Source organism: Thalassophryne amazonica, chromosome 22 (assembly GCF_902500255.1).
Source record: "Thalassophryne amazonica chromosome 22, fThaAma1.1, whole genome shotgun sequence".
Classification (NCBI taxonomy): domain Eukaryota; kingdom Metazoa; phylum Chordata; class Actinopteri; order Batrachoidiformes; family Batrachoididae; genus Thalassophryne; species Thalassophryne amazonica.
In genome coordinates this window covers 6,736,904-6,761,359 of record NC_047124.1, presented here as the reverse complement: position 1 = coordinate 6,761,359, position 24,456 = coordinate 6,736,904, and the positions used below count along the sequence as shown (strand labels likewise).

The 24,456-nt window shown below is 46.5% G+C and overlaps 1 protein-coding gene and 1 pseudogene across 1 annotated transcript; both read left to right on the top strand.

Annotated features, from left to right (window-relative positions):
- The first annotated feature begins 941 nt into the window (after window positions 1-941).
- ldhba (lactate dehydrogenase Ba) lies at window positions 942-23,993 on the top strand. The gene is made up of 8 exons (XM_034163450.1): window positions 942-946; window positions 11,490-11,623; window positions 19,566-19,683; window positions 20,388-20,561; window positions 21,444-21,617; window positions 21,710-21,827; window positions 23,341-23,464; window positions 23,723-23,993. The coding sequence occupies exons 2-8, from the start codon at window positions 11,498-11,500 to the stop codon at window positions 23,888-23,890; spliced, it is 1,002 nt and encodes a 333-aa protein (XP_034019341.1). The 5' UTR covers window positions 942-946; window positions 11,490-11,497; the 3' UTR covers window positions 23,891-23,993.
- LOC117504448 lies at window positions 1,014-10,303 on the top strand (annotated as a pseudogene).
- Window positions 23,994-24,456: the final 463 nt, after the last annotated feature.

Below are 24,456 nucleotides of genomic sequence, written 5' to 3'. Positions count from 1 at the left end.
GTCCTAGGTTCCACTGGTCTTAGGGTGCTCTGGTCTTAGGGTCCACTGGTCTTAGGGCCCACTGGTTGTAGGGTCCACTGGTCTTAGGGTCCACTGGTCTTAGGGTTCACTGGTCTTAGGGTCCACTAGTCCTAAGGTCCATTCATCCTAGGGTCCACTGGTCTTAGGGTCCACTAGTCCTAGGGTCCACTGGTCTTAGGCCCCACTGGTCTTAGGGTTCACTGGTCCTAGGTTCCACTGGTCTTAACCTCTTTATATTATTTGATGTTGTATATTACAATCCCAAGCTGATTTTAAAGTTCACAAATAAATGTAACACTTTCAAATAGCTAACAAACCAGATTCAGTTTTGTTCAATTTCCAAAAATAAAACCTATGATTCTGTTGACATAGATCATTAATCACCTTTAATTGTACTGTTGTGTATAAATCTGACTTGAAAATCAACAAATAATGGTAATTCAGTTTGTTTTTGTTTTAACTGTAACACTTTTGTAACATTAGTTAACCTACTTTAGTGCGACATATAGCCTAAAATAAATGTAAAAACGCCTTCAACATGCTCTCCTAAAGACTAGAACTCGTGGACCCTAGGACTAGTGGGAAGTTCCCATTAGGGCGAGCTCGGTGATAGCATGGAACTTTCCTGCTAATGAACTCAGCAAGTCCAGAAGCATGCGCTGATGCCGCGCCTTGATGCATCACATGGCACCAGCGCATTCTCGTACCCACTTCCTGCTGCTGATTAACACAATAACTTGATCTGCACACTGCAAAGTCTGAAGGTGGAACGAACATGACCCCATGTGGTTACAGATATTGGTTTAAATATGACCGTGTGCTGTTGTTGTTTGAATGCAGACTCAGCAAAAGGCCAGTTCCCAGTACTCTGCCTGTGTCCTACCACTTCACCCTTTTCCTTTAATTGTCCACAGAATGTACAAACGTCTGTGCACATAATGGATTTTTGGAAGGGTCTTGGGAAGTAAAATCATCTGAAAAACTCAAACATAATGACTCTGCATGTGTTGAGAAATAGCTCAAACAGCTCACCAACTACCAAAACCCCCCACACACGCTATAACCCGCGCAGATTCTCCTCCTTCCACTTAAAAGACAAAAGGTCAGTCCTGTCACCATCCCCCACAACGGCTCCGTTAGCAGACCAGTTCCACCTCCTCTACCGCAGCAAGATCTCACCTCCCCCCAAATCTTCTATCTCTGCATCTTCAACAAGGATGTCAACAAGATCTGAACCCCCCAGGATGCAGCCAATCCTGATTCTGTCCCTCCCTCCTCCCTTGCCCCAGACAGCTTCAACACCTCAACGGAGACATGCCACATACCAGTGTGCTTCAAGCAGTCCTCCATAATCCCTGTCCCTAAAAACACATAGGACCACTGTAGGCTTGTCCCAGCTTCAGGATTAGCCGCGTATGTCGACTTATGAAAAATTTGGTGAATACACCTGATACATTGAATAAGTTCTACACACCTGCTGCACTGGCCTCTGTAGTCATAGTAATGAATATAATTTAAGCACAATCCAACTCCCCACCACCTCAACACACACACACACACACACACACACACACCTGGACTGTCTTTTTGCATATGGCATTATTCTGCACTTTTCATTGACAATGTTCTGCACATTCTTGCATATTTTGTACATTTCTTATATTTAAATAATTATTCATGTTTAGAATATATTTATAAAGTGGCCTGTTCAACCTTTCAGTACTTTTTTTGTACTTTTGGATATTTTTCACATTTTTCATACCTTTGTTGCACATTTTTGTAAAGTTTGCACACATTTGTATATTTTGCACATTTTTGTATAGTTTACACATTTTCATACCTTTTTTGCACATTTGTGGACTTTGCACATTTGATACGTTTTTTGCACCTTTGTATATTTTGTATGTTTTTGTATACCTTTTTGACCATTTTTGTATAGTATGCACATTTTTCATATATTTTTTGCACATTTTGTATTGCTTGCACATTTTTCATACCTTTTTCGCCAAGTTTTGAATATTTTACACGTTTACCACACATTGCACATTTGTATATTTTCATATCTTTTTCCACACTTGTATATTTTGCACATTTTTGTATAGTTTGCACATTTTTGATACCTTTGTTGGACATTTTTGAATAGTTTGCACATTTTTTACTTTTTATTGTACATGTTTGCATAGTTTGCACATTTTACAAACTGCTTTGCTCATTTGTATACTTTGTACATTTTTCATACCTTTTTTCCACACTTGTATATTTTGCCCATTTCATACCTTTTGTGCCAATTTTTGTATAGTTTGCACATTTTTCATACATTTCGCAAATTTTGTATAGCTTGCACATTTTCATCTTTTTGCCCATTTTTGTATATTTTGCACATTTATCACACTTTGCAGTTTGTATATTTTTCATATCTTTTTCCACACTTGTATATTTTGCACATTTAATTGCACACTTTTCATACCTTTGTTGCACTTTTTTGTATATTTTGCACATTTTTGTATAGTTTGCACATTTTTAACCTTTTATTGTGTATTTTTGCATAGTTTGCCCATTTTTCAAATCTTTTTGCACATTTGTATAGCAGGGTTGGTGGCCAAGTGGTTAGTGCACTTGGTTTCAGTGCGAAAGGTTCCCGGTTCAAACCCCATCACTGCCACGTTTCTCCATGTAACGTGGAGTTGCGTCAGGAAGGGCATCTGGCGTAAAACTTGTGCCAAATCAACATGTAAATCCACCTAGGATTTGATTTGGCGACCCCGAGTGCAAATAAGGGAGCAGCTGAAGGGACTTGGTTAGTGGTAGTTTAGACATTTTTAACCTTTTATTGTACATTTTTGCATAGTTTGCACATTTTCAAACCTTTTTTTTCCACACTTGTATATTTTGCCCATTTTCATAACTTTTTTGCACTTTAGTATATTTTGCACATTTTTCATTCCTTTTTGCACATTTTTGTATAGTTTGTACATTTTTCCTATTTAACTAGTCACTGACTGCTAAGTCAAATTCTCTGTAGCGTGATCTCACCTACTTCAGTATTTTATTTATTTTTGCACATTTCTGAACATGATAATTCTCACTCAACCTTCTGTACATATGTAGTTCATTAGTTTATCTTATGTATGATCATTACAACGTTACCCTTATTTTTGCACCAGTTCAACACAATAACTGATTTTGTTTGTGATACTGTATCAGTCCTGACCCTGACCTGACCCTGACCCTGACCTGACCTGACAGCTTCCATTCTACCTGCAGCTCTTGTGGATGTTGGGTACATGGTTTTTGGCCAAATGCCATTCATGGACAGCAGACTGACCTTTCTCTGTGTGACAAAAGTACAGCAGCTCTGCCCTGTGTTTTTTTTTTTGTTTTTTGTGTGTGTCCAGCATTCCAGCCGTGTACATTCTTTCCACTGCTGATGACCTTGTTGGTAAAGATTACAAAGGGCTGCCTGAAAACTGACGTTTATGATTCTGATTCATTTAAAAACAGAATAAATGTATAGATTCATAAAATTTAATTTGGGAAAAAAAAATATATTTTCAAGCAAGAAAACAGATTCCATCAAGGCTCAAGTCTCCCAAATGCCTTCTGGCAAACTGGAGCTGAAATTTTACATTTTCTTTTCAAGGAAATCCTTCTCTGTTCGACAATGAAATTGTGCAGCTGCTGATGGAACAGACAAAAGGTGTTTCTCCAAACATGGCCACAGAAGGTCAACATGTGTTTACTCGTAAATGTCCACGCATCCGTCACCCATCTAAAAACAACCAGCTGTCAAATTTTGCATAATCCTATTCCTGATATAGTCTGTCAAACAATTTCTGGGCTTTGAAAATCGATTGAGGGAGTCTGTATAGAAAGACTGAAAGTCGACTTTAAGGCGTCTTAACTGTTTCATGGTGATTTTGATGCAAAGTTACAAAAATTGTGTCACTGTCTAAATACACATAGACGTGACTGCAAAGAGTTTTTGTTTGAATCTGCACGAAGCTCGACTGCGACACAGACGCTGACCTCGACGTGAACAGTAAGACGCCGTACAGACACAAGCTGCAGTTTACTGACAGACACAAACCAGATCAGGCCTGCAACAAGAGGATGTTTGCTCGTGGAGAGATAAAGAGAGAAGTGTGGAGAGTGTAGCTGCATCAGGGGAGCGGGGCCTTTGAGTTATCTAACACACTGATGACTCTGCCCCTCCCTCAACTGGCCAAAATAATCTCTCTGTACTCATGTGGACCACACCCACAACCCACGGACCACCGGGTGAGGAAAGAAGTGTGAGTGAAAATACACTTTGAAATGATTTAAAATTAAAATGATGATGCAGGTGGAGGCACGCAGGCACCCTGGTGGGTATCGGTACCACGGCCTCCAGCATGGCCAAGCCCCACCCACACTCCAAAAAAACCATGCATACCTCACATCACATGCAAATGCATGACAGTCAGGAAGCTGTCATGCATTTGCATGCGAGGGGGAGGGGCGGCTTCCCCTGGAGCAGCCCCCCAGTCCAGGCCCCCTACAGCACGACTGTCCTACATGTGTACTGATGACATAGCTCGCTTTTTTATTCAGATGTAATTACAGAAATCAGTGTTATGATTTTGAAGCATCAGCCTGAAGGGAGCAAGGAAGGAAGGAAGGAAGGAAAGAGGGTCTCAGCAGGTCTACTGTTTCTCACTGGACAGTTCAACAAACAAAACCCTAAAGAAGCTGCAAAACAAAAGATGGTGAATAACACCGATATTATGGAATAATCACTATACACTATACTTTTTTTTTAACATTTGCAATCACAGATTAGTGATTATTTAATCTTACAGGGGCTGCAGAGCCTCAGAGACACAGGATTTTTATTTTTATTTATTTATTTATTTATAGCATATTTAATTTTTATATAGCACGAAAGTGTTGCTTGTGCAGGTCACAGCATATTGAAACAAATATTTTAATCACCTGCTACGACACGGCGTCTTTAATGTTCTGAATGTGTCATTTACAGGTGAAAGTCCACCTGTATCCGGGAACACCTACATAAAGTGCAAACAGAACTGTCACTCTCAGCTGTAGTCCGATTAGGTGGCTGTTGTATGAATTATAGCACTTTGTGTTGTCATTTTTCTAAGATCACTGGAGCTGAACATGCAGTTTTCATCATTTCATTAACAAACAATGTGTTATTTAAAGTATTACTTCTCTCGTGCATACAGTCTTATAACCTCCTGTACATGAGTTCAACTAATCATGAAGAAATGCAGAAGAAGACTGACGCATGACAGCAAATCTGTCTAAAATAATGACATTAATTAATACAGATCATCTCTTTTATGGCCAGTTTTCTTTGGACCAGTCCAGGGGATGGATGTGTGAACATTATCTCGGACTTCATTTCCATCAGTCATGAAGAAATACAAAGAGAATGTGGTCAATCTGGATATATGGTCATACTGGAAGGGGACTAGTGAGGGAAGCCACCAAGACACCGAGGCAACTCTGAAGGGTGTATAGTGAACACGTATCACCTACCAACTTGTAGCACTCACTCAACTGGTCAACTGGCAGCACCTCAGTCGCATCGTAGAACTTTTCATTGATCAACAGGTTGGGTTCGGACAAATATTTCAAAATAATAGTCGGGTTCAATCACAGAGACACTGAACGTGCAGAACCATTCTGAAACTATGATGTCATAGCACTGCCTTTGTAACCTCAGTCGCTTATAAGTAATGGCATGTTGTTGTTGTTGTTAGTTTTTTTTTTTTTTTTGTCTTGGTGGATCATTAACTGGATGCTGAAGAGATGAAGGATGGCTGTGGTGAACGCTGATTGTGAATAAATGGAGCACTGTGACGCTGATAAAATAACTGCAGAAAGGACTTTCAGCTTTTAACCCTTTAAGGGCTTAAAAAGTTTAAATAAGTGATTGTTTTTTTTTTTTCCTTTTTGCACCCAGAGCACTGCATTGTAACAATGACCAATGAAAAGTGCTATGATTTGACCAAGGTGCGACAATGTGACCAAATGGGTGCTACGAGTTGACCTGGTGTTCTCTGAAGGGGTTATAGACTCCTCTGGCTGTGACTGCAGAAATTGTGTATTGTGCAACCTTTGTGTGTCCCATCACTTGTTATACAGGTTCATGGTCCAGTGTAACAGAAGAACTTTCTTCAAAAAAAAATTGATGCAAAATTTCAGCTAAAGTTTAACAGAAAGAACATGCGAGACTCTGTGATGCACAGACACACACTCGGCTTCTCACGTGCTTCAATCAGGTCGTCCACTGATTCTACAACGTTCACAGCATGGACCACAAAACGCCATTGTACAGTTCTGGCACGACTCAGCTTGACTCTATTCAGTTTTTGTTTTTTTGTTTTTTTGCTTTTCCATTAATGACAGAACCTGGTACCTAGTCAAGGCCCATGAACTTTCCTCACCAACTGGTACCATGAGGTTCAACAGCCCTGCTTAAACACAGAGTCCATGCAAGCACTGGACGATGTAAGAGATAAAAATCACTGATGGGTTGGATTTATTAGGTTAAAAAAATCATCCATGTAAAATGCAAATATAAATAATTATCAAGCATTTTTAAAAAATTGTTTCTCACATTGGAGATTCACTGGTTAATGTGGTCTTCCCACCCTGGAAATGCCCCTTTAAAAAAAAAAAAAAAAGGGAAAATCAACAGCTGATACGCTGAGGTACTTACGAGGTCCAACCCCCTCCACTTGTACACCTCCTCCTCCTCCTTCCCCCTTCCTCCTTCCTCCTCCTCCTCCTCCTTCCTCCTTCTCTTCCACCTTCCCCCTTCCTCCTCCTCCCCCTCCTTCCTCCTTCCTCTTCCTCCTTCTCCTCAAGCCCCACATTCCCCATTCCTCCTCCTCCTCCTCCTCTACCCCCTCCTCCCCCTGCTTCCCCTTCCTCCTCCTCCCCCTCCTCTTTCTCCCCCCTCCTTCCTCCCTCCTCCTCCCCCCTCCTTCTCCTTCCTCCTCCTCCTGCTTCCCCTCCTTCCCCCTTCCTACTCCTCCTTCCCCCTTCCTCCTTCCTCCTCCTCATCCTTCCTCCCTTCCTCCTCCCCCTCCTTCCTCCTTCTCCTCCACCTTCCCCCTTCTCCTTCCTCCTCCTCCTCCCCCTCCTTCCCCCTTCCTCCTCCTCCTTCTCCCCTCCTTCCTCCTCCTCCTCCTGCCCCTCCTTCCCCATTCCTCCTTCCCCGCCTTCCCTCTCCCTCCTTCCTCTTCCTCCTCCTCCTCCTCCTTCCTCCTTCTCTTCCACCTTCCTCCTTCCTCTCCCTCCTTCTCCTCAAGCCCCACATTCCCCATTCCTGCTTCCCCTTCCTCCTCCTCCCCCTCGTCTTTCTCCCCCTCCTTCCTCCCCTCCTCCTCCCCCCCCTCCTTCTCCTTCCTCCTCCCCCTACTTCCCCTCCTTCCCCCTTCCTACTCCTCCTTCCCCCTTCCTCCTTCCTCCTCCTCCTCCTTCCTCCCCCACTTCCCCCTTCTCCTTCCTCCTCCTCCTCCCCCTCCTTCCCCCTTCCTCCTCCTCCTTCTCCCCTCCTTCCTCCTCTTCCTCCTGCCCCTCCTTCCCCATTCCTCCTCCTCCCCCTCCTTCCCCTTATCTCCTCCTCCCCCGCCTTCCCTCCCTTCGCCTTCCCCTTCCTCCTCCTCCTTCCCCCTTCCTCCTTCCTCCTTCCTCCTCCTCCCCCTCCTCCTCCCCCTCCTTCCCCTTCCTCCTCCTCCTTCCTCCTCCTCCCCTCCTTCGTCCCCTCCTCCTCCTCCTCCTCCTCCCCCCTTCCTCCTCCTCTTCCACCTTCCCCCTTCTCCTTCCTCCTCCTCCTCCTGCCCCTCCTTCCCCCTTCCTCCTCCTCCTCCCCCTTCCCCTCCTCCTCCTCTACCCCCTCCTCCCCCTGCTTCCCCTTCCTCCTCCTCCTCCCCCTCCTCTTTCTCCCCCTCCTTCCTCCCCTCCTCCTCCCCCTCCTCCTCCTTCCTCCTCCTCCTCCTTCCCCTCCTTCCCCCTTCCTCCTCCTCCTTCCCCCTTCCTCCTCCTCCTTCCTCCCCTCCTCCCTCCTTCTCCTCCACCCCTTCCTCCTCCTCCTCTCCCTTCCTCCTCCTCCTCCTCCTTCCCCCCTCCCCCCCCCTTCCTCCTCCTCCTCCTGCCCTCCTTCCCCCTTCCTCCTCCTCCCCCTCCTTCCCCTTATCTCCTCCTCCCCCGCCTTCCCTCTTCCTCCTTCCTCCTCCTCCTCCCCCTCCTTCCTCCTCCTCCCACTCCTTCCTCCCCTCCTCCTCCCCCTCCTCCCCCTTCTCTTCCTGTTCCTCCTTCTCTTCCACCTTCCCCCTCCTCCTTCCTCCTCCTCCTCCTCCTCCCCCTCCTTCCTTTTCCTCCTTCTCCCCCTTCTTCCTCCTCCTCCTCAAGCCCCACATTCCCATTCCTCCTCCCCCTTTATTCCTCCTCCTCTACCCCCTCCTCCCCCTGCTTCCCCTTCCTCCTCCTCCCCCTCCTCTTTCTCCCCCTCTTTCCTCCCCTCCTCATCCCCCTCCTTCTCCCCTTCCTTCCTTCCTTCCTCCTCCCCCTCATTCCTCATCCTCCTCCTCCTTCCCCCTTTTCCTTCCTCCCCTTCCTTCCCCCTTCCTCCCCCTCCCTCCTCCCCCTCCTTCCCTCTTCCCCCTCCTCCCCTTCCTTCCTCCTCCCCCTCATTCCTCATCCTCCTCCTCCTTCCCCCTTTTTCCTTCCTCCCCTTCCTCCCCCTCGTCCTCCCCCTCCTTCCCTCTTCCCCCTCCTCCCCTTCCTTCCTCCTCCCCCTCATTCCTCATCCTCCTCTTCCTTCCCCCTTCTCCTTCCTCCCCCTCCTTCCCCCTTCCTCCCCCTCCTCCTCCCCCTCCTTCCCCCTTCCTCCTCCTCCCCCTCCCCCTCCGGGTTCTCCGTCTCTCACACTCGGTACCAGCTCGTGTACTTTACTCGTTCTGCTGCATCAGTAACGGACATCAACTGTACAAACGTAAGTATCGAAGTACCTTTTCGTTTATTTTTTATTTCATTTTATATTTTATTTGTTTTATTACTATTATTTTGTCCTTTTTTGGCGTGTCTGTTCGGCGCGAGACGGTGAGCGCGCTTGGATGCTGCGCGCGACCATTTTCTCTCGGTTTTTAGTCTCGAATGTCGCGTAAAGTCGTTAACTTTGTCCTTTAAAAAATATTATTCTTCTCTTTTTTTAAATTATTCGTTTAAAACGGGCAGCAGTAAAATAGTATTCACTGCAGGTTCAATTTTAACTGAACAGCGGCGAAAATAAAACAGAGTGAATCGAACTGAAAGTTTACTTCAGGTCACGTTTGTGTTTTATCACGTTTATTTCAAGTGTTAAAACTGCACATTGTTGATTTAAAGTTAATTTAAATTACTTCAAACTCAAGATTATGGATTTCAAGTTAAATTAGTTCAAACTCAAGATTATCTAAAGATGATGGATTTCAAGTTAAATTAAATTGGTTAAAACTCAAGATGATGGATTTCAAGTTAAATTAAATTGGTTAAAACTCAAGATGATGGATTTCAAGTTGTTAAATTAGTTCAAACTCAAGATTGTGGATAAATGAAGCTAGTTACAAGTCAAGGTTATTGATGTTAGTTAAAACTCAAAATTATGGATTTTAAGTTGTGAAATTAGTTCAAACTCAATATTAGAACAAGGTGAATAGTTTTGACTGTGTTGAATGCTTATTCAACACAGTCAAAACTATTCACTTTATTAATTCTGTTATTTCAACCACTAATTTGAATAATTTTTCACTGAAATTGGAGCAACTTTAATTTTGACCCCTGTGCAAACTTAAATTGACCTTTGTCACATTTTTTGCTATTTTCACCCCATAACTCCTTAACATTAAATCATAGTTAGTCCAAATTCTACCTTTTCGGAATCATTATGATCAGACAAATAATGTGGTATATTTTTTAACATGATTGGAGCATTTTTAAATTTTGACCTCTACGTAACCCTTCATTGACCTCTACCTGGCTATATCTACCACCCTGGGATGGCGTTCATACATTTTTGTGTAGGTTGTGGTACTGATGTGCTCAGAATTGATGACTGGCTGATGGACTATAAAGGCTCTGGCATGCTTAGGGTTCTTTATTCCGCTTCTTGATCATCCTGAAAGAAAAAACAATTAAAATATTTACCTCTTTTGTCTTTTGATGTGCAGAATTTATCTGCCACCTTTAAGATTATTTAAGTGTTTCATTTCTGTTGGCTATGTGTAGGTGAACATAAGGTCATAACAATGAAAACGGCTTATCATCAGTACAGATGGGTCACGTGACGCACTTGTTTCAGCCACACATTCTTCCCTGTTTTTGGGAACAGAGCCCCTCCCCCTTATTCCACCGTTTTGACCTTGATAGGAAATGAACTGTGCCTCAGTGCTGCAGCTGATACACACACACACACACACACACACACACACATACACACAAAGTGTGTGGACACCAAAGCCCATTTGTGAAGTACATTAACTAACTTCAATTCTTACCCTATTATTAGCTGCATTTGTGAAACTGTAGAAGTCGAGATAAAGTTCTGAGCACCGCTTCCTTAATAGTCATTTATTTATAGAGGACTTTAAAATAAAATTTAAAAAAAATTGCAACGTGCTCAACATAATGTCAGAACAGCAATAAAACAAACATCCTGCATTCTTAGGAATAGTTAAGATTGTAATTTAAAAAAAAATTATGTTAATTTCTTATAGGCACATCAACAGTATCTTGTGGAAAAGGATTTTCCCACTATTTGGACTGCATTTATATAGCGCTTTTCCATCTGCATCAGATGCTCAAAGCGCTTTACAATAATGCCTCACATTCACCCAGATGTCAGGGTGCTGCCATACAAGGCGCTCACTACACACCGGGAGCAACTAGGGGATTAAGGATCTTGCCCAATGGGGCCTTAGTGATTTTCCGGTCTGGTTGGGATTTGAACTGAGGATCCTCTGGTCTCAAGCCCAGCAGCTTAACCACTAGACCATCACCTCTCCATTTATCACAAGTATGGACGCACTTAAAGAAATAATTGGAAGATAATTTTACCGCAGACAGCAGAGATTTGACATTCTCACTTATGTTTTTTTTATGTGGAATTTCTGTATAAATTTGTTTGCACATATGATGGTTATAGTCTCTGAAATCAGTGTTCATGTCAGTGCCTCGGGTCTCCGCGTAATTTATTGATTGATTGAGTTTTGAGGTGTGGCAACTGTAAACCAGAGCTGTTGATTGTGTAGCCACTCTCGTCTCTGTCATTTATAACAATTTTCCTTATCCTGTGCATATTGGCCATAAATATTAGACATGTTGAAGTAAAATTACTTTGCTTCACCTCCCCTTATGAGGCCCATTCAGTCTGAATAGAGCTTAAAACTGCCTCAGTGACTCACTGTTTGTCTCTTTAGTCCTCATCATGTCAGTGCTGCCAAAGCTGATCAGCCCGCTGGTTACCAGTCCAGCGGATCCACCCAGAAACAAGGTGACAGTGGTTGGAGTGGGTCAGGTGGGCATGGCCTGTGCCATCAGCATCCTGCTGCGGGTAAGTTCCACCAACACTTATTTTCCAAGCAGATAATGAATGAATGATTCACTAAATTCATCCTCGCAGGAAAGTTATGCGACATTGGGTAAAGAGTGACGGTTTATATTTAAGGTGGGTAGCCAAACACTATGCTTACTTCCAGAAGGGCCCACGGTATGCATGTTTCCACCTCCCCAACATCCCATTTCACAGTTCGCACTCGGGCTGCCACAACTAGTTGACTAGTCACGACAACGTCGACTAATGAAACCGTCGACAACTAATTTAGTAGTTGACAAGTCGTTTATTTTATTTAAGTTTTTGTTTTTCTCTCAATTCATAGTTTTAGGCAGCGAGCCGTCCTGCCGTCATTTGAATGTTCAAATTTGGATAAGACGGCCGATGCTCTTTCTCTACCGGTGTTCTTTCTGATGACACTGTCCTGTTCACACCATGTGCATGTCGTATACTGAATTTATGAGATCATGAGATGAAATAAACAGTCAAATATCCTTAAAACATCCTTTAAAAATAAGAATATATAAATGAACTGAGGAAAAATTATGCATTCACGGGTTAAAAAAAACCCTGCTGTGGAGAAGCTGCAGTGATGTTCAGAGGCACAGATCACAAAAAGCAGGTGAGAACTCTGAACTTTAACAGCTGTTATTTTCCAAAGGTATTGATTTTTCAGTCTTAAGCTTAATGTAGTGTTCAAGCACAAAACGTGACTGGTGAGGAGAAAAAAATGACTTCATCACACTAAAATGAACTGGAGTCAAAATAAAAATACAAGCTGCTGATTTTTATTTTTCAAAGTTATTATAAGCTGCAGCTATATGTTTTATTCATTTCAAAGTGAGTTACCTCTTATTTTATTCTGATTTATTTATACAAAAAATATGCAGAGTCAAATCAGCCTGCATTGTTCTGTTCAGTTTATATCAAAGTTTTCCTGCACATATCCGTGTATTTTTTCCTTCTTTATAAGAGTTTGGTGTTTGCATTTGCTCCACAAAGGTTTAAAACACAATAAAATGTTCACACTTTTCTTTATAGCAGTTCTGTAATTTCAGAAATGCAACAGAAACAACCACAAATCAGAAAAAGTTGGGACTATAGTATAATGAAGATAAAAATAAAAATGTTGCACTACTCCCAGTTTCTCCACTCACAGAAGTCAAAAGTTCTTCCAGAGTTGTGTCTTGGTGGCTTCCCTCACTTGTCTCCTTCCAGCATGGACATTTAGTTTTTGAGAACTGCCTACCTGACACAGATTTACTATAAAGTACCACACTGTTTGTATTTCTGTTTGATTGATGTAAATAAAGTCTAAGAAATAGTCACTGATTTGGAAATGTTCATGTTTTCATCCCGACGTTTCTCGGAAAATGCTGCAGACCTTAATTTAGGAAATTATGTATGATCCGACTAGTCGACTAATCGCAAAAATAATCGTTGACTAGTCGACTATCAAAATAGTCGTTTGTGGCAGCCCTAGTTCGCACTGCTGGAAACAGTATGACACTCAGATCTGATAGTGACATTTGGGATCTCGGCTGTGATTTGGGAAACAAACCCGGATTGTCAGCACCACAGTTCAGTGTGCAACTGTTACTGTTGTGAAAGTGTTGGAACACGGACCCACAACAGGGGGCGCAATGAACGGACAATGGAGAAAGTAAGTAAGTTTTACTGTTGTGAAAATGCACAACCAATACAACAATTGACAATTTGGGTTTGCACCGAATTCCACTGGTGTCGTGTGGGCAGGCTCGAAGGTAGGAGACGTCCGTCCAAGTCGAGCCGGAACCACCCAGATTTCCCCTGCCACCGAACCCTGGAAATACTGGAACCGCCAAGTCCCGAACTCCCAGGTGGCCACTGCCTCCGCTCGTCGGATCCGGTACTGCTGGCAAGAGAACAAACACACAGGTGTGGGTGCGGCTGCACCCAGTACACAGAAAGGGAAGAAGCTGACTCCACCTCACGTCAATACTGCAGAAAGGTGAGTACTTCTCCAAGCAATTTAGCACACAATAAGCAGCTGTCCTGCAAAGGTTTAACAAAGCTTTTAGCCAGTTAATCAGAGTATTAGTGCAGAGAACGTTACCTCAACGTAAGGCGATATCTCGGCACTGAGGTGGAGACGCCGTCCTCCTGATATACCTCTGTGCTGAGTGGAACAGCTGAGTCTGGTGATGGGTGACAGCTGTCACCCAGGCTGCTCCCAAAGAGGTGGCAGCGCCCTCTGGTGCCTGGAGCCCGCACTCCAGGCAGGGCGCCCTCTGGTGGTGGTGGGCCAGCAGTACCTCCTCTTCAGCGGCCCACACAACAGGACCCCCCCCTCAACGGGCGCCTCCTGGCGCACGACCGGGCTTGTCCGGATGGCGACGGTAGAAGTCGGCCAGGAGGGCCGGGTCCAGGATGAAGCCCTTCTTCACCCAGGAGCGCTCCTCGGGTCCGTACCCCTCCCAGTCCACCAGATACTGAAAACCCCGGCCCATCCGACGGACGTCAAGGAGCCGGCGGACAGTCCAAGCCGGTGCTCCGTCGATGATCCGGGCAGGAGGCGGCGTCGGACCCGGGGTGCAGAGGGGTGAGGTGTGAAGAGGCTTGATCCGGGAAACATGGAAGACTGGATGGATCCGCAGTGAGGCCGGAAGCTGGAGCCTCACTGCGACGGGGTTGATGACCTTGAGGATCTTATAAGGTCCGATGTACCGTTCTTGGAGTTTTGGAGAGTCAACCTGTAGAGGAATGTCCTTGGTGGACAACCAGACCTCCTGCCCAGGACGATACTTGGGGGCCGGGGCTCGCCGCCGGTCTGCATGTTTCTTCGCCCTCGTCCGGGCCTGCAACAAGGCAGAGCGGGCGGCCCGCCACACCCGACGGCACTTCCGTAGGTGGGCCTGGACCGAGGGCACACCGACCTCTCCCTCAACCACCGGAAACAAGGGGAGCTGATACCCCAAGCACACCTCAAACGGGGAGAGGCCGGTGGCTGATGACACTTGGCTGTTGTGGGCGTACTCGATCCAGGCCAGGTGGGTACTCCAGGCCGTCGGGTGCGCGGCTGTCACACAGCGAAGTGTCTGCTCCAGTTCTTGATTCGCCCGCTCTGCCTGCCCGTTGGTCTGGGGGTGGTACCCAGACGAGAGGCTGACCGTGGCCCCCAGTTCCCGGCAGAAGCTCCTCCAGACATGTGAGGTGAACTGGGGACCGCGATCGGAGACGATGTCTGATGGTATGCCATGCAGACGGACGACGTGGTGGACCAGGAGGTCCGCTGTCTCCTGGGCCGTTGGGAGCTTCGGGAGGGCCACGAAGTGGGCCGCCTTGGAGAAACAGTCCACTATCGTGAAGACGACGGTGTTTCCCTGGGACGGCGGGAGACCCGTGACGAAGTCCAGACCGATGTGGGACCAGGGGCGATGAGGCACGGGCAGTGGCTGTAGCTGCCCTGAGGTCTTCCTGTGGTCGGCCTTGCCCCTGGCGCAGATGGTACAGGCCTGGACGTAGTCCCGGACATCGGCCTCCAGGGATGCCCACCAGAAGCGTTGCCGGACGACTGTCACGGTCCTTCGCACCCCTGGGTGACAGGAGAGTTTGGAACCGTGACAGAAGTCCAGGACCGCAGCCCTAGCCTCTGGTGGGACGTATAGTCTGTTCTTTGGACCGTTTCCGGGGTCCGGGACACGGGTCAGGGCCTCCCGGACGGTCTTCTCCACGTCCCAGGTGAGGGCGGCCACGATAGCGGACTCCGGGATGATGGGATCCGGGGGATCCGACGGTTCCGTTTTGACTTCGTCTTCGTGCACCCGGGACAATGCATCCGACCTCTGATTCTTGGTCCCGGGACGGTAGGTAATCCGGAAGTCAAAACGGCCAAAGAACAGCGACCAGCGGGCTTGCCTGGGGTTCAGCCGCTTGGCGGTCCTGATGTACTCCAGGTTCCGATGGTCAGTGAAAACCGTGAATGGCACGGCTGTTCCCTCCAACAGATGTCTCCACTCTTCGAGGGCCTCTTTCACAGCAAGGAGTTCCCGATTGCCGACGTCATAGTTCCGTTCAGCGGGGGTCAACCTGCGAGAAAAATAGGCACACGGGTGAAGGACCTTATCGGTCTTCCCGCTCTGGGAGAGCACCGCTCCTATCCCTGAGTCCGAGGCATCCACTTCAACCACTAACTGGCGGCTAGGATCGGGCTGCACCAGAACTGGTGCAGACGAGAAGCGCCGTTTCAACTCCTTGAACGCGGCTTCGCACCGATCCGACCAGGTGAAGGGAACTTTTGGTGAGGTCAGGGCTGTCAGGGGGCTAACTACCTGACTATAGCCCTTAATGAACCTCCTATAGAAATTAGCAAAACCGAGGAACTGTTGCAGCTTCCTACGGCTTGTGGGTTGGGGCCAATCTCTCACCGCCGCAACCTTGGCCGGATCAGGGGCGACGGAGTTAGAGGAGATGATAAACCCCAAGAAGGACAAAGAAGTGCGGTGGAATTCACACTTCTCGCCCTTCACAAACAGGCGGTTCTCCAACAACCGCTGCAGAACCTGATGGACATGCCGGACATGAGTCTCAGGATCCGGGGAAAAGATGAGTATATCGTCCAGATACACGAAGACGAACCGGTGCAGGAAGTCCCGCAGGACATCATTTACCAACGCTTGGAAGGTCGCGGGAGCATTAGTGAGACCGAACGGCATGACCAGGTACTCAAAGTGACCTAACGGGGTGTTAAAAGCCGTCTTCCATTCGTCTCCCTTCCGGATCCGAACCAAATGATACGCATTCCTAAGATCAAGTTTGGTGAAGATATTGGCTCCATGCAAGGGGGTGAACACCGAATCCAATAGGGGCAACGGGTATCGGTTGCGAACCGTGATCTCGTTCAACCCCCTGTAATCAATGCATGGACGAAGCCCGCCATCCTTTTTACCCACAAAAAAGAAACCAGCACCCATCGGAGAGGTGGAATTCCGGATCAACCCGGCAGCTAACGAGTCCCGGATGTAGGTCTCCATTGATTCACGCTCCGGCCGTGAGAGGTTGTACAGTCTACTGGACGGGAACTCACTGCCTGGAACCAAATCAATGGCACAATCATACGGGCGGTGGGGAGGAAGCGTGAGAGCCAGATCCTTGCTGAACACGTCAGCGAGGTCATGGTACTCCGCCGGCACCGCCTTCAGATTGGGCGGGACTCGGACCTCCTCCTTAGCTTGGGAGCCGGGAGGAACCGAGGAACCTAGACACTCCCGATGGCAGGTTTCGCTCCACTGAACTACTACCCCGGACGGCCAATCGATCCGGGGATTGTGCTTTAGCATCCATGGAAACCCTAAAACCACACGGGAGGTGGCCTGAGTCACAAAGAACTCGATCACCTCCCGGTGGTTACCTGACACCACCAGAGTTACTGGAGGTGTCTTATGTGTGATTGGTGGGAGTAGGGAGCCATCTAGCGCCCGAACCTGCACAGGCGAGGTAAGAGCCACCAGAGGGAGCCCTATCTCCCTGGCCCATCTACTGTCAAGCAGATTCCCTTCAGAGCCCGTGTCCACCAGTGCTGGGGCCTTCAGGGTTGAATCCTCAAACAGGATCGTGACTGGGAGTCGTGTAGCAATGTGGGTGTGTCCCACGTGAATATTTTGGCCCACCCCTGGCCCAGTCTCTAGGGGCGGGCGTTGGAGTTTAACCGCTCGGGGCAGTCGTTTGCGAGATGCTCACTTGAGCCACAAACATAACAAGCTCCGTGGGCCCGCCTCCTTTGTGCTCCAGGTGCCCTAAATGTTGCCCTGCTCGTGTCCATAGCCTCGTCAGCAGGGGGAGCCATAGGCGCACGGAGCGCAGGAACAGAGGAGCGTGGGGAGGGCGGAGCTCGATCGGACCCGGAAGGGAGAGGGATGACGCGTGCCTGGCCACGCCCTTCGCCTCGTTCCCGACGGCGTTCTTCTAACCGGTTGTCGAGTCGTATAACTAGATCGATGAGCCCATCTAAATCCCGCGGTTCATCCTTAGCCACCAGGTGCTCTTTTAGGACCAGTGACAGTCCGTTTACAAAGGCAGCGCGGAGGGCAGTGCTATTCCAGCCGGATCTCGCCGCCGCGATGCGGAAGGCGACTGCATAGGCAGCTGCGCTCCGACGCCCCTGTCTTATTGACAGTAGTGCGGTTGAAGCGGACTCTCCTCTATTGGGATGATCGAACACCGTTCTGAGCTCCCGTACAAACCCATCGTATGTATGAAGGAGCCGTGAGTTCTGCTCCCAGAGCGCTGTAGCCCAAGCGCGTGCCTCCCCGCGAAGCAGATTTATCACATAAGCTACTTTGCTAGCATCAGTCGCGTACATCACGGGACGCTGTGCGAAGACGAGCGAACACTGCATCAGAAAGTCCGCGCACGTCTCCACACAGCCTCCGTACGGCTCTGGAGGGCTTATGTATGCTTCTGGGGACGGAGGAAGGGACTGTTGAACGACCAGTGGAACGTCACTCCCGCGCTCAGGGTCCTCGGGAGGGAGAGCCGCAGCTGCGCCCGAAGGGCGCGCCTCCACTTGTGCGGCGAGAGCCTCCACCCTGCGGTTCAGGAGAACATGCTGCTCGGTCATTAAATCGAGCCGAGAGGTGAAAGCGGTGAGAATCCGCTGCAACTCACCGATTACCCCTCCCGAAGCCTCCGCCGCGCCTTGGTCTTCCATTGGCCGTTCAACAGCCGGTTGACGCCCCTCGGGGTCCATGACGCTGGCCGAGATATCCTGTTGTGAAAGTGTTGGAACACGGACCCACAACAGGGGGCGCAATGAACGGACAATGGAGAAAGTAAATAACAAGTTTTACTGTTGTGAAAATGCACAACCAATACAACAATTGACAATTTGGGTTTGCACCGAATTCCACTGGTGTCATGTGGGCAGGCTCGAAGGTAGGAGACGTCCGTCCAAGTCGAGCCGGAACCACCCAGATTTCCCCTGCCACCGAACCCTGGAAATACTGGAACCGCCAAGTCCCAAACTCCCAGGTGGCCACTGCCTCCGCTCGTCGGATCCGGTACTGCTGGCAAGAGAACAAACACACAGGTGTGGGTGCGGCTGCACCCAGTACACAGAAAGGGAAGAAGCTGACTCCACCTCATGTCAATACTGCAGAAAGGTGAGTACTTCTCCAAGCAATTTAGCACACAATAAGCAGCTGTCCTGCAAAGGTTTAACAAAGCTTTTAGCCAGTTAATCAGAGTATTAGTGCAGAGAACGTTACCTCAACGTAAGGCGATATCTCGGCACTGAGGTGGAGACGCCGTCCTCCTGATATACCTCTGTGCTGAGTGGAACAGCTGAGTCTGGTGATGGGTGACAGCTGTCACCCAGGCTGCTCCCAAAGAGGTGGCAGCGCCCTCTGGTGCCTGGAGCCCGCACTCCAGGCAGGGCGCCCTCTGGTGGTGGTGGGCCAGCAGTACCTCCTCTTCAGCGGCCCACACAACAGTTACATCACCATCTCCCTTTGAATCCGCTAGCAGTCTTCACCACATACTCCAGTACAGTAGGTGGCAGTGTGCACCTGTAAAGCTGTTTGCAGTCTGCCGATAAAAACAAAGAAGTCATTATATTTTTGCTATTAAATGATAAGTGTTATGTTTAGTTTTATAAGGTTGTCTGGCAGTGTGTCTCCTTTTTGCTAAAGGAGTAGACACGACTGAACAAGATGTTAGCGAGACCAAAGCAGTCTCAGAGGCAACGATGAAGCCTCGGAGATAACAGAAAGAAATCGGCCTGCGTTTGAAAGTGGCACAAAATTTCTACTCAAATACCCAATCTGGAAAGCCACGATAAGAATCCATGGCATCCTTGGCAAAGTCATAAAACCACATCCAGTCCATCACCTTCCCACTCGGGTGGTCTTTTTTTGTCCTGCTCTTGGAGTCTTCTACAGAATGAAGGTCTTCTCTCCCCATGCAGGAACTCGCTGATGAACTGGCTCTGGTAGATGTCATCGAAGACCGTCTAAAAGGAGAGATGATGGACCTGCAGCACGGCAGCCTCTTCCTGAAGACATCCAAGATAGTTGCTGACAAAGGTCTGAGAACTTAACACTTAAAGTCAAACTGAAGTTAAAGAGCATTTTGATTCATGGGATTAAACATTGATGCATGAAAGGGGCAAATTCATCCGCAATAGTTTTTGTATTTACTTGGTGGCACAGTGATAAAATTTACCACGTAAGGTCTTAATGTTTTGGTCTACATCTGTTTGTTGGTTTGTTAGCAAGTCCAGTGCTTCCCAATCCTGGTCTTCTGGACCCAAAGTATTGCACATTTTCCATTTGTCCCTGAACTAGTCAAAGCATATCAGCTGGTCCACCCAGCTGGAAATGGGTTCCACCTTTGACTGGAGAAGTCATCTGTGATGAACTGGTGTTCCATCCAGGGGTAGTTGTAGACTCTGAGGTGTTTTGGAGCTTTATTTTACTTAAGAAACTACAAAAAAAGTGTCATTTCACTTTTTCTTTTTTATCTTCTACAATTGTTTTTTTTTTAAACAATGTGCAATCTGACATTACCAAGTATGTAAGTCCCTGGGTGCAGCAGAGCAGAGTTGCCAGATTGGGAGGTTTTGAATTTTATTTTGCTGACTGAGAGCAGTTTTTGAAGAGCCTTCAAAAACTGTACCTGGCAACATCGCACCTGAGCAGCGATTCACAGTCACGTGACCTCTGGCTAAATGATCACATGGTACAGAACTAAATCACGCAGGATATCCTCAATGTTTCCTTTCCTACAGACTATGCAGTAACAGCCAACTCTCGCCTGGTTGTGCTGACGGCTGGTGTTCGCCAGCAGGAGGGCGAGAGCCGCCTGAACCTGGTGCAGAGAAACGTCAATGTGTTCAGGTCCATCGTCCCCCAGATCATCAAATACAGCCCCAACTGCACCCTGATTGTGGTGTCCAACCCTGGTGAATGCACACATACGCATGTTTACATCATGAAGTATTTCCATTGTAGCCGAGTTTAAGATTTAATGACGCTCTTCTCCATTCTGGTCAACGTTTCATCATATTCCTATGAATAGATCTCATCTACACAGTAAATTTTGCGGAGTAAAATATACTCTGCCGGGACAAGATTTGGTGCCAGTCTAAACAGAATAAAATACACTCTATTACAGAGTTAAATCAGCGCTACCGTCTTGTCAAATCAAGTGTTTCTACTCCAATAAGAGTTGATTTTACACTGTGATGGAGTTGACTTAGCAGTGTGATAGAGGATATTTAACTCTATATGCATATACACAGTCCAGAAAGCTGAGATTGTTCTGAACATTTTGATATGCAGCACATGAGCATTATACTAAATGAAAGTATTTTAAAAGGGGAATTTCTTAAGATATGGTAAAATACCCTCAGGGCTCTTAGTTCATGCGTTAAAATACTCATTATGGTATGAGTCAGTACATCGAGGTGTTTCTTTGTACTCCGTGTATATTTGATATTCGAGTTATATTCCGTGTAGGAGAATCTGTACCAGATCTCTTTGCCGGATCACTGGGCACCACTGTAATAACTTTGTAGCTGTTGAGGGAGAATAAGGAGGATCGCTGACATTGTGGTGCGTTTGTCTGTCTGATCCAGTACGCATGTGCCTCAGTGTTGAGGACCCCAGCATCTGGAGAAGGTCAAGGACGTGCCCACGTTTCACCTTGTAGTAGATAGATGTTTTTTCTGCACACGAGTGGCTGCTGTTCAGGACCCAAGGTGGTTCCATAGTGTGGTGGACGTGTGGGCCCAGCACGTGCTCCCAGGCCTGAGTCTGTGTTCTTTTTAATGATCCTTCCACAGTTGACATCCTGACGTACGTCACCTGGAAGCTCAGCGGCTTTCCTAAACACCGTGTTATTGGTAGTGGCACCAACCTAGACTCTGCCCGCTTCCGCTTCCTGATGGCTGAACGCCTCGGTATCCATGCCAGCTCCTTCAATGGCTGGGTGCTGGGTGAACATGGAGATACCAGCGGTGAGTAGACACAGGAAACACACCCGAAACAGCCTGCTACTTTCCTGGGTCTTTGCAGTTCACCGTTCACTGGCGTGTGTGTTTCTTTCCAGTACCTGTGTGGAGTGGTGCAAATGTTGCAGGAGTCAACCTGCAGAAGCTGAATCCTGAGATTGGCACTGATGCTGACAAGGAGCAGTGGAAAGCCACTCATAAGGCCGTGGTGGACAGGTAGGCTGCCCTGAGGCACACTGCACAACATCAGTCATGCTCAGAAGTAAATAAGTTTAAATATGTCCAGAAACAAATGCGCTTTCTCTCACCGGTCTCGTTCAGTCACTCGGAGCCGTACAACTGCTACCTGAGCCAAGACTGTCAAAAAATTACTTTGTAAGCACATAGACCCAGTTCAAAAGTAACGTGGGGTTATTGGGACCTGGTTTGATGCTGAATGAAGCTGGTTTTAAAGTATTGGGCACCAAAGCACTTCCAGACTTTCATAAGTGGGTGCCTACATTCTGAAATCAATTCCTCTCACAGTTTTAGGAGGAATTTTGTGTAATTTGGTATAAGTCCTTGTTATATATTGATAATACGCATATTGGAATATTGTACAAGAATGACAGAGATATGGCCCTTGATTACCAAACCTAGACACTGTCAGTTTCATGAGTTGGTGTCTGCATTCTGAAATCAACTATCACATATCTTGAAATGTTATTAAAAAGTAGAAAGCACTTATACCAAAACAGCATTTGTCAGCGGGGGATATTGTGGTCTCAGAGCACGCTTCTTAAGCTATTTCCTGGAAATTAAACGATGCACAAGAAGGCAACAATACAGTTCTCGACCCCTGTACTCCAAACCGTATTTTCCAGAGTGTACGTCCGGCTTTTATTTTACTAGTTTGCACGTATACTCCTGTGCAACTTATAAACTGAAAAATCACAAGTTTGTCATTCATAATAGTAATTTATATTAAATATTTATATAAGACTTTCCCAGGAAAGAAAGCGCTAAACAAAATAAACTCCAGTAATAAAAGAATAAATGCCAATTATAAAAAGTACACTACAATGATGCACAAAAGGTACGACTTATATATGAGTTTGTTTGTTTTTCTTTTTTTAAGAGGCGTTTTTTTTACAGGTTCGATTTATACTTTGGAAAATATGGTAATTCTTGTTGTTGTTTAATGTTGCACTGTTTCATTCAATTGATGAACAAAGATACAAAAGGAAAGATTAGATTAGATTAGAACTTTATTGATCCCTTGGGAAGACTCCCTCAGGGAAATTGAGGTTCCAGCAGCATTGTATAGCAGCACACAGGGTAAGAAGCACACAGAGTATCAAAAGTGAAAGTAAAAAAGAAAAACAGCTTGCAAATATAAATACAGCTGTAGCAAATGGAGACTTAACTGAAAAGGTTCTACGCAGTCCATGTGGTCTCTTGGCACCAGTACTTATCACCAGATTTCGCGCGTGAAGTCGATGAGAGTCTAAGATTTTCTGGGCAGGACACAACTTCATTGTAGGTCACTTCACCAGCCAAGGTGGGACACGTAGGTAAGTGGGTGAAGCGTCTTCTCAAAGAACACGGAATCAAACCCAGTTCTGCGTATTGGCAGGTCAACTCCTTGTCCCATCGAGGCCTACAAATAAACGTTAGATGATGGAACACCAGCTCTATGATACATACTTTTGAGTATACGTTGAGGCAGTAACTGCACATTGTGTTTCAGCGCGTACGAAGTCATCAAGCTGAAGGGTTTCACCAACTGGGCCATCGGCCTGAGCGTGGCCGACCTGACTGAGAGCATTGTGAAAAACATGAGCCGCGTCCACCCTGTGTCCACCATGGTGAAGGTCAGAACCAACAACACACTCCAATGCTCTGAAGATACTTTAGTTTCCCGCTGAATTGGCGGTCGAAGCCCAGAATTTCAACGCATTATTTTCATACAACCATCTTTTTTAGAATAGACTTTTGTTATATTTGTGTGTGTGTGTGTGTGTGTGTGTGTGTGTGTGTGTGTGTGTGTGTGTGTGTGTGTGTGTGTGTGTGTGTGTGTGTGTGTGTGTGTGTGTGTGTGTGTGTGTGTGTGTGTGTGTGTACTTTTTCAGGACATGTACGGTATTAGCGATGAAGTCTTCTTGTCGCTGCCGTGTGTTCTGAACAGCAGCGGCGTGAACAGCGTGGTCAACATGACGCTGACAGATGGCGAGGTGGCTCAGCTCAGGAAGAGCGCCGAGACACTGTGGAACATCCAGAAGGACCTGAAGGACATCTGATCACACAAACTCACACTTTACACACACAAATACACACTCCAGTAAAAAAAAAAAAAAAAAAATTGTAGCACATTGATGAATTTTCCCCATGTTACTATAAAAACGACAGATTTATTGTAGTTGTATGTTTGTGGTTGGACCGCGGCATTTGTGGTTCTTCGGGATTCTCAGCTTCATTTGTCTCAGGGTTTTAAACATCAAGTGAGGAAAAGTGTTTGTGAAGTAAACCTGTCCTGGAATTTTATACAGCAAATTCAAATACTGCTACTCATAAAAATGTCTGTTACAACATCTGGAGGATGAAAAAACTCATCACCTTCTGCAATCACCAATAAAGTTTGAACTTTGGATCTGTTTTATTGAGGGAAATCTATAAAACACTTTTTATTATGATTTTTTTTTACTTTGATTTTTGCCTTGACAATGTTCTCTGGAAACTGACACTGGGAGAAGAGGCAGCTCCTTATGTGTCCACCTAGTGGACAGGTGTGGAACAGCAGACTGTAATTGCATAATTTCAGTATTTCAGTTCAGTATTTTTGTTCAATCAAAAGTAGGTGTTAAAA